At 38.0% G+C, this 10,938-nt stretch overlaps 2 protein-coding genes across 3 annotated transcripts; one reads left to right on the plus strand and one right to left on the minus strand.

The window, feature by feature from the left end:
* The first annotated feature begins 836 nt into the window (after positions 1-836).
* On the plus strand, positions 837-3,894 carry LOC113037835 (uncharacterized). 2 transcript variants are annotated; one of them, XM_026195180.1, is made up of 8 exons: positions 837-886; positions 1,220-1,272; positions 1,375-1,393; positions 1,481-1,527; positions 1,762-1,831; positions 2,018-2,146; positions 2,366-2,578; positions 3,770-3,894. In XM_026195180.1, the coding sequence occupies exons 1-7, from the start codon at positions 879-881 to the stop codon at positions 2,562-2,564; spliced, it is 525 nt and encodes a 174-aa protein (XP_026050965.1). In that variant the 5' UTR covers positions 837-878; the 3' UTR covers positions 2,565-2,578; positions 3,770-3,894. The 2 variants fall into 2 exon arrangements, with proteins under 2 accessions (XP_026050965.1, XP_026050964.1); XM_026195179.1 differs by having other exon boundaries at positions 1,481-1,831.
* A 2,719-nt stretch (positions 3,895-6,613) lies between these two features.
* On the minus strand, positions 6,614-9,372 carry LOC113120982 (connective tissue growth factor-like). The gene is made up of 5 exons (XM_026291157.1): positions 9,067-9,372; positions 8,677-8,893; positions 8,334-8,585; positions 7,930-8,141; positions 6,614-7,812 (listed from the first exon to the last, which is right to left on the minus strand). The coding sequence occupies exons 1-5, from the start codon at positions 9,124-9,126 to the stop codon at positions 7,516-7,518; spliced, it is 1,038 nt and encodes a 345-aa protein (XP_026146942.1). The 5' UTR covers positions 9,127-9,372; the 3' UTR covers positions 6,614-7,515.
* Between the last annotated feature and the right edge of the window lie 1,566 nt (positions 9,373-10,938).

Consider the following 10,938-nt stretch of genomic DNA (forward strand, 5'->3'; position numbering starts at 1 on the left):
TCTCCATGGCTGGTCCCAGGGTCCTGCTGAAGCCACTCTGGTCACAGAGGTTTCTTTCTCAACTGCTTCAAATGATCTTCTCATGTCCTCAGAGTTTCTTGTCAGTGTTTGTAAAAATGTGTAGTTTTATCAGGAAAACAGTATGAAAATCATTCTGACCGGGACAATAAGCTCTTGAAAGTTATATTGTCAAGTAATCTCTGTGGTGCCTGCCTGTGACCCTGTCTGACCTCAGCCGGTTCTGGGACAGCAGCGTCAGGAACCTTTAGGGTGGCCTGGATCTTTGGGACACAGTTGTCTGTGGCAGAAACCTTTGGAGCATCGAGGGACTTCTTGGACCAAAATTGGCTTCCCCTGCAAAATGCAAAAGATAAAGAAAACTGAATAATAATAATAAAATAAAATCTGTCATTTTTGATGCTTGATTGGTGAATTATGCCAAGCTCACAACACACAGTGGTTTTGGAAGGGTTTTCTAACTGAGGGTTTTCTCCCCTGGTCCCATTGTTGAGAACTGTTGGCTTAGGTCCCTCATGTGAAAAGCATTTAAATTACAATACTTGAAATGTAGTAGCCCCCAAAAATTTAAGCCCAAGAACTCAAATCACAAAAACAACCTTTTTACTCCTCATCAGAGAGTGAAATTCATGAAACACTAGGCAACAATGAAAATCCTGACAATGAACAGCTCAAGTGCATACAATATGTAAAAACAGAGAATAGATTATGAAAATCAAACTTGTATTGGCTCGTTGTGATATAAACGGTATGTGGTACATGTTTGAGTCATACCTGTCATGTGACTTAACCGAGGATGTACTTCCGGAGCAGCTCACTTGACCACGTCAAACAAAACGCTCTGTGGCATTGATTTGAAGATGTTAAGGTAAGTATAAACATTACCTAAAAAGTCAAAGTAAGAATAGATGATTACAGTAGATCCTTCATCAGGTGTATTATTGGAAAGATTATATAATGTATTGCTTAGGGCAAGCTAAAAATATGTGCATTCAGCATGCTCAGTGAACGGAGAGCAGTTTTCCGTAGTCAAAACAAATGAAGAGACTTTCATTTTTAACATAAAATTGAACCATCTTTTTACTTCTTAAGTGGATAAAGATGAAGATTCACTGACATTCACTCATTTTTCATTCCACTAAAAGACTTTTATTTGATTCCTTCAAAAAGTGTAAACACTGTGTTTACTTTTTTCAAATAGATTTGATTTATATTCCTGGATAGAAAAAGAATACCACGAACTCTTAAGAAAAGGTATGAAATGACACCAGCCACATCAAATAAGTATGCTATTAGGATTAAATAATGTAAATTAATTTCTATATTAAATATGAACATATGCTTTTTTTCTAACAGCCGAGAAGATTTTTTCAAGGTCAGAGTTGTAAATTTATGGTAAAACATTCTTTCTATCAATTATTATCTCATTACTTTTGCTAAATTTTTACTTTTTTTCCCATAGGCTTGAATGTTGGCCCAATATCTACTCCATCTATTTGAAAGATGATGGTCAGTTTGGCCCAATCAAGTTCATTAACACATGTGTTCCTGATTCATTTCTGATGGCCATATATATTTGCTGTACTCAAAATATCCATATTGCATCTCTATTTAACTCTTTTGAAAAACTGAGGGCACCTATGGTCTTTTTAAGAGCTAGAATGTATAATGAGGCCAAAGCATCTTGGTTATATTGGTGTAATGGCACTGTGACCGAATATACTGAAAACAAGTATGTAACAGATGCTTGGAGTAACCCAAAGGATCATTTACACATGTTTGATGAACTTATAGTGAGCAACAACAAACTGAGGTAATTGCATTTCCTATTTTTTTCACTTTCTGAACTAATCACCTTTGAAATAAAATCAATATTTCTGGAATTTTCATCATGTAAAAGTGTACAGTATAAGAACACACTGTGGAATTTACATTACCAAACCTTAAAAGTGAGCCAACATGAGCCACGTCATTTAACTTTATTCTTTTCTCTAACCAGCACATTTGAACGTCTTGGCAATGTGCATGCCCTGGGTATCAGTGATCTGCATCCTTTGCTTGTTCTAGTGGAAATAAATCAGGCAATGGATACAGCGCCACCCCTATACATTGATGATGATTACCACAGGTAAAGGCTACAAATTATCTTACAGTGGTTCTCAAACCTATTTTAGAGCATCACAACATCTGCCATATCAGATTTTGTAACCTAGTGTTTCTTGGTCAAGCTGTTTTTCTGTTTTCACACTGTACGGTCAGCTCTAGCTGCTAATGAGCAAACTAGCAAAGAAAAATTTAAGATTTGCATAACATCTCCACTGAATTTTTTTAATGTCTTTTCTTTTAGGGCATTTGAACTTCAGTTTTTGCTGATGACGAGGACATCCCTCCCTACTCATATGATTGTGGGGTTAAACTTATTTGATCGATGGATTCTCTATGATAATTCAAAGTTACCATTTGATCACTTTAATCCCAAGAATGCTGATTTTAGAGGAGATTTCACCATCCTGCTTATAGGCTATGTTAATGTAGCACCAAGATGACCATTATAGAGAAGGTATGTTTATTGATAATTTCACTGTTCTGTCAGAAAAAAAGTTTCTTAAACTTACAAGGTACAAAAGCCCCAAAAGACACATTTTAGAGCAGCGGTTTTCAATCCTGGTCCTGGGGACAACTGCTCTGCACATTTTGTTTGTCTCCCTTAGTTGACACACTTGCCTAATCAGCTTATGATCTGAATCAGGTTCAATAAGGAGACATAGGCTACAAAATCTGCTGAGCATGGGTCCCCAGAAAAAAGGATTGAAAACCACTGCCTTAAGCCATGTGCACACTGCACGATTTATAAGTGTCCTTTACGATTGTTGATTGTCAGGCTGTACGAACATGATGAACATGTCACACTGTGGGATCTTAATTGTCATTATATGTCACACTACATTCAAGAGGTGTTAAAAATTGGTACATGCAAGAAAACTTGACCATATCAGCCCATACACATTCAGTGACTTGAGTTGCATTGCATGCGGACTGAATGGCTATCATGAAAAGTCCATGACTGGCAGCAATTCAGGTGAATTTTAAGAAGAGCACTACACACTTAAACAAAAAAAGCAGTGTAACTGCCGTTTATCATAGCAAAGGAATGGCACTGTACGATTCTGGCCATGATTTGGCTGTCTGAGACAAATTTCACAAATCCTAAAAGATTCCTCAGAGCTGATTAATGGCCGTTATGGCAGTTTTGGTAATTCTGGCAGTGTCAAAAGATTTGGTGCACAGTCCTACAGTGCGACTTCTGCGATGAACGTTAAATTGTCTTTGTTATGAGGACAAGCCATGATCAGAATTAATGCTTGAGATTTCTTCTAACCTCTTCCACCGCTCACAGAATTCCTATGATACTGTATGTTGCCCTGCTACGATAAACACAGGCTGTACCACTGTTTCCATGTCGTGTGTAGTGCTGCTTTCACTCTATTCTTAAATACGCCAGTTTTGCCGCCATTCATAGACTTTTCAAAGTGACATGTATAATGAGACTGATTTGGTTTAATGGAGATTTAAAAAAAAAAATCATTTTATGTATACAGTACATTCATACTTACCTGAAGTCTACATAGGTCCAGTTTCCACATTTAATCCTTAACGTTTCATTAAATGTAGTTCAATATAAAGAAAATTTAAATGATAGCTGAGTCCATACTGTAGAGTCTCATTTGTGATTTTTTCTTCTTTTTACCAGTGCCATTCGAACTTCCTGAAGAGGGACACTATGGGACCATTCCTTTTAATTTGTCCCATGGCTCTAACAATTATAGAAAGGAACACTCTGATTGAGCAAGTTTCATGATTAAATAAATAAAAATACAAAACAAAAATGATGACTTGGCTTGGTTGTGTAATGTTTCTGTGTATTAATCCAAAAAAAGCATTTTTAATAAACACAGGAAACAAAGCAATACACTATTATACACTATGCTGACCCTCAACACAAATATTGCCACAAATGTGACTGCATCATATAACAATTATTAATTAATAATATTAATAATGTCCATCGTCTAGCTGACTACGTCTTGTATTCATTTTTTCTAAAAATCCTGTCAAACGTGCACAAACTGACAGTCACCACCATAAGCTATTACTAAATATTGTAGAAACATAATTTTCTGTAAAGTTGCTTTGTAACGATTCGTATTGTAAAAAGCGCTATACAAATAAACTTGAATTGAATTGAATTGAACTACACATTACTTTAAACAAGACCCAACCTAGAAGAAAGAGAACTAAGGGCTTAAATAAACAATCTAGTTAATCAACAGGAAAGGAAACAGGTACATACTAATCAGAAACCATAACAACTAATACAAAAATGGAACACAGGCAAACATACACATGCAGGGTAAACAAAACAATAAATACACAGAACAATAATGTTAACTGTTAAAGCTTGATTAATAGATTGAATGAAACACATTGTACAAATGTAGTAAGAAATACAGTAGAAGTTTACATCATGACATAAAATGACATGTATTGTAAGGCAAGTTTACAGATAAAGATTAAGTTTTATTAACCCTATGAAGTCTGCTGTGTCATATTTGATATGCAAATTTACATGGCCTCTAAATGTAGATTATTTGTACATCTCTTTATCATTATGCCCCCTGCCCCAACATAAAATTTTAACAAATAAAACTGCATATCTTTGAACTTTAAAATAAGCTTTTAAATATAATCTTACTAAGACATACCTCAGAGATATAGATTCCCCCCCCTACAATTTACTATTACCAAAACTCCTAAAAAGATTTAAGCCATTAACAAAAAGACTGAGCACTTAACGTCTTTAGTAGGCCTATATGATAATGAACTACAGTCCATAAAGTATTGTGAAAGTTGTATTGAAATACAGTATAAGGACACAAATATTTTACTACTACAGTCAATGCACTAGATGGCGCTAATTTTACATTTCATTACAATGGTTTGTTTGCAAATCCAACGGATAGAGTAAATGTGACTGTGGGGTGCCAAATTCATTTGGAATTTTTTTTCGAAAAACAAGCAATTAGGTAAGTTTTTATATTTATTATTTCTATTATTAAATATATTTCACATGTTATATTCTTTAACAGTCTTCATTAGACCGTCTCATTAAAAGAGCTCAGCTCCTCTGTAACACAGTTACAGCCTCTTAAACAGTGGCGCCACAATTTTTTTCTTGTCCTTTCTTAAAACCATTTATCATCACCTGTTCACTAACTGTAAACTTGACTGAATGTTTACCTTGTCCCTTGTATCGTGTTTCTTTTGCACTTTGCACTCTGCAAATGACGTTCTTTTGATATTTCCACAAAATATCTATCTATCCATCCATCCATCCATCCATATTAAGCAGCACTGTTTTCAGTTTTGATAATAATAATAAATGTTACTCAATGTGTTTACATACGGGTAAAATTAATATCCTGATTGCACTGTAAGTCGCTTTGGATAAAAGCGTCTGTTAAATGCATAAATGTAAACGTCAAGCACCAAATCAGCATATTACATTGATCTCTGAAGGATAATGTGGGTAGCTGCTGAAAATCCAACTAAAAATACATTAAAATAATTGTTTAAAATCATAATAATATTTCACAGTATAATTTTTTTCCCACTGTATTTTACTCAAATAAATGAGCATATTGAGCATAAGAGATTTGTTTCAAACTCTAAAAAATCTTACTGACCCAAACTTTTGAATGGTAGAACATATCAGTTTATGTTTATAATAGCTGTGCATATTAGATTAGATTAGATTAAACTTCATTGTCATTATGCAGAGTACAAGTACAGAGCTAATGAAATAGAGTTCGTGTCTAACCAGAAGTGCCAGAATGTAGTGTTTAACTTACATAAAAGTGCAGAGTAAGTGAAGCTATGATTTACAGAATGTACAGTGGAGATGCTATATACAGTATTATGTATCTTATGTACAGAATATAAATAGGAATCCAATGAAGTATGTACATTAAGAACAGCAGCAACATAAGAACAGTGGTAATAAATACAGCTGGTTGAATGTACAAAAGTATTGTTAAACAATGTATTCTATGCACTGTCATTAGTGCAATAATAATTTTTTATAGAAATAGTTTACTGTCTATTGTACAGTAAAAACGTTAGACGGTTTACAGTGTAATAGCTTGAACAACATACATATATGTAAAGTACTGTGACCAGTGCAGTAAGAAAGCAGGTTGCAGGTTAGATTGTTGGTGTGGAGTTCAGAAGGGTTAGCTCCTGTAACGCCTGCCAGATGGAATGTGAGTCTCTATACATTAGTCACTGTTTTATGCATTATCTATGTATGTACAGTGGATATATTCATATGTCAGGACCCTGTGTGTAGTCTTGAGGGACAGCACACTATGCATCTTAGTTGTTTGCAATGGAGATGTAAAAAATGGTATTGAAGTAAGTGTGAAAATGATAGGCTTTTATGAAAACATGGTGGTGTTCACGTCAGATGAACAGTTACCATTAAAAGAAACTCTGTTATATCAGGGTGAAAATTACTCAAAAGATGACAATGCTTATATAAAAAATAGAATATTTTATTTCAAACTACAAAAGTGAAAACATGTAACTTTTTGGTCACACTTCTCAATAAAACATTGGACAAACTGTAAGAAGAACAGTCAAGTCAGTACATGAAGCTATTATTAAACATGGTGAAGCAAGAAAATAAGACAGACATCAAATGCTTTGAATTTAAATTAACTTAAGCTGTACAAAATATGTACATTATTTACAGCTTTCAAAAAATAGATACAGTAATAAAAAAAGAATGAAGCTACAATTCATCCAGTCTTTTTGACAGGGGTACTGACGCTCTCCCATCAGGAGGGGCCAGACAGTCGAAATCAAACACTCAGTGCTATATTAACCTTCATAGATCTTGGCCAAACTTCATGTCTCAGTTTCAGCTTAATCAAACTCTGAGCTGACAAAATCAACTAAAACATAAGAGCACATCAGTTACTCTCTGTCTCATTCTTTCGGCTTGGCGAGGCGATAAGCTTCTGGGGTTAAAAGCTGCCTTCTGTTTCTTACTATTTTCGCTCTCAGAATCTGAATCTGCCCACCACAGTTAATGGGAGGGGCTTGGCGTCATCTGCCAATCAGTGACGTTGGGCGTCACAGAGTCAGACTATAGTGCAGTACTGTTTTTTAGGGGGTGTCCGAACAGAGCCCCGTCATTTTACAATCCCAACCCCCTAGCCTCAGACATCCACCTTGACAAATGAATACACATACAGCATATAAATCCAGAGTCAATGTACAAGATACAGACACATACACACAAAAAGATTCAAAATGAAAGCAACAAACCATAAAAAGACAAACAAGTACTTTGTGCTGAGATATGAGATGGATATCTGTTCAATTCAAGTGGACAGTCACTGCGTGGAACTCCTTGGCGTCGCTGCCGCTGTCTCCTTACGCCATGTCACCGAACATCTTCTTGTAATACATGGACTCAAAGATGTCGTTCTCCCCAGGGCAGTTGTAGTGGCATGCGCAGGTCTTGATGAACATCATTTGCTTCTTCATGACTTGGCCATCGGGGCACTTGAACTCCATGGGCAAGGTGGCGGTTCTGTGAGGGGTGCAGCAGCGACCGTCCGTGCAAACGCCGCAGAACTTGGGCCTGTAAGACTTGGTAGTGGTGCAGCCAGAAATCTCAAACTTCATGGGTTTGGAGACACGGGGGGTGCGGATGCACTTCTTCCCTTTCTGTAAAGACAAAGAATGAAAATTTAGCCAGGACGTTCTGTGATGTCATCATCATGCGTCAATGGAACCAAGAGTGAGCTGCGTTGTGATTGGTAAGGGAGGTAAGTTGCTTCTTACCCTGATTTTCTCCTCCAGGTGTGACTCGCAAGGGCGGACCATGCAGAGGCGGGACTGCTTCTCAAGACGGCACTCGCGGTTGTCATTGGTGACACGGGTAGAGATTCCCAATCCACAGGTTTTTGAGCATGCGCTCCATTCTGTGGTCTGAACCAGGCAGTTCTCTCTCATCATGGAGGGATCAGGCCCGTATGTCTCCTCCTCTCTGTAAGCTACAAGACAAGACAAGACGTTACTTAACACATTCCTTCCAGCAGCATTATGTCATCCTACTGTTCATATCATTACATCATCGCACCAGAATTCATTCAAACCAGCATTCCTTACTTGAAACCATTACTGTGTCTGAATAACCACTTTGTCTATTCTGACTCAGGGAACAGTTGAGATCAAAAAATGCTCACCTGCCAAAGCTGATCCCACAAAGGTTTTCTGATGAGGGGAGTCGCACACCCACTCCTCGCAGCACTTTCCTGGGACCTTCACCCTGCGGGGCATAGGGCAGTCAGGGCTGGGGAGCCTGATGTCCATTCCACAGAGGGGCACGCACCCTACGGCACCGTCCAGACACGTGCACTGGTATTTACAACTGCTCTGGAAGGACTCTCCGCTGCGGTACACCATCCCACTGAACACGCAAGTGGCACCTTCTCTTGCTGTGGGACAGAGATAGAAGCTGGTTACAACTCTGACTCAACTCAACAACTGTGGATTCAGTGTCTGTATGTCAATGGTCAAGACCCTTACCTGTGCAGACCCCAATACGACGGTTGCTTGGGGAGCCGTAGTCACAGTAAAGGCCTTTGTGGGGGTCGCAGACATCTCGCTCTGTGCAAAGTTCGCCCAGTTGCTTGGCACACACCCGGCAGCACCCACAGGTGTCTGGCACCAGGCTCACACCGGGCGAACACTGGGGTGGTACATCAGGACATTGACATTGTCCACTGCACTCCTGAGCCACAGCCTGAGGAATAAGACACATGCTCTTGTAAGACGTTGTACATTTGCTCAACAATGACTTATAAGCTGTTTGAGTCTGGTAAAAGACTGAATTTAATTCTTAATAGCCTGGATCTCTAGATGCATTTAAACAGGATAGTGGTCTCTTTCTCATAACAGTGCATTAAAAGCACTTACCCATCCACAGAAAGTCAGGCACAGCAGAGCAATCACCCTTAGATTCATTCCAGAAAACATGATGACTTCTTCTTTCCAATCTCTTTTACAAAAGAAAAATCTTCTTTTGGGATCCTACAACGTCTTGCTGCTGTAATGCAGTCTTCTCTTCAGATTTGATCAAGGCGATCTCGTTGTGTAGTTTCTAGTTCCTCCTGATCGTGCCGAGTGAAAGCTAGAGTTTAGCTTCGGTATGGAGTTTAGGCTGAGCCGTGTCGAGCGACTGTTGCTTCTCTCTGGAGGACTTGGAGTGTTCTGATTCTCCAGCAGCAGCTGAGCTACCTTTATACACGCTGCGCTGCGGTGGACTGCCTCCACCTCAATGGAACGCTGGATAAACATGGGCATTCCTGGCATTCTTTCCTAGTTTCCTGCCCCCCTCCACTCTCCACTCCCCTCTCCCCCTCCACTAAACCTGCACCCACTGCCATCCTACATTCCTGGGCTGTCACATAGCAAAATAAAAGTACAGTCTTGGCATTACCTTGCGTTGCTTGGTTGTAGTCTAAGCAATTTGTCTTATAAATAAATGTCTGCATGTTTTTTTATTTATTTTTATTTTTAGATAATAAGACTAGATCTTCCCCTTCAATGTCTTGTCCTCTTAATTACTATGTGGTGATGGACAGTTTAAGATAACTACACTGTTAGTTTATTAATGTCCGATATGCATCAGTTAAAGACAATTTACCTATAAATGAACATCATTATTTAAGTCTGCTCGGTATTTACTCACCTTCATTTTTTTCTAAGAAATTTAAAAGAAGACATGTAAATATATGTTTTTTTTTTTTGGTTATACAATGAAAGTCAGTGGCGTCTTGTGTTGTTTTGGACCCCACTGATTTTCATTATAAAAACAGTTCTTATAAAATGTATTTTTATTTTTTTTCCACAAAAAAAAATTAATTCACACAGGTTTAGAACACAATGAGAGCAATTTAAATTTGTTGGTGAATTATCCTTTTACGTACAAAAAATGCTAAACATAGATGTTGAATATATTTATTCTTAATTCTTTGTGATGTATTAGTAATATTAGACTTGCATAAAACACTTTTTGCACATCTTACATAAGTTTTCTTGTGGCACTTGATCTCTGTCTGGATTCTTATGGAACATAACTTTATAAAACTGAACGTAACTTTTTAAGAAACGAATTCTGACCTATTGCTTTAATCAAAAAGTTTTCTGCAATTGCATGCTTTCACCTGGCTAATAACGTTTAGTCAGCTGTGTGTTTTACAGTGCAGGTGCGATTCTATTTTGCGCCTTCAGACAGCAGACAGAGCACAGACAGAAAGGCAGCAGGAAAGTGGCTAGACTTTAACGTTTGCATATTTTTTTTAGCAAAAAGAAAAAAAAGAAGAAGGATCCCCAGACTCCTTTCCTCACTCTTATGAAAGGGAGCACTGCTTCTTGCCAGCCGGCGAATCGGAAATGAAAAACTCCCAGAGAAGAAACGGGAGGTAAAGGAATGTTATCCCTCTGCCAGCAGACATACTGTTACTACATGCACACAGTCTCAGAGGAAGACTTGCCTTATATGGGAATCTTCACTCTAGGCTCGCTCCCCCCGCCGCTCATTCTCTTGTCCATACTCTTTATCTCTAGTCTAGAAAAAAACAGTGTTGCCGGTGTTGAGGATTGTAATGTGCCCCGTCTGTCAACGACTTCTCATTCCAGCAGGGCTGACAGCTGCTGCCACCCCCCTCCACCCCACTTACAGATGAGATTGTGATCATCATGATGCTATGGAGTTCTACAACAAAATGCTGATAACACAAATATTTTTTTAACGTTAATATACTTACATACAATTAAATATAAAAT

This window comes from Carassius auratus, chromosome 20 (genome assembly GCF_003368295.1).
Source record: "Carassius auratus strain Wakin chromosome 20, ASM336829v1, whole genome shotgun sequence".
Taxonomy (NCBI): Eukaryota; Metazoa; Chordata; class Actinopteri; order Cypriniformes; family Cyprinidae; genus Carassius; species Carassius auratus.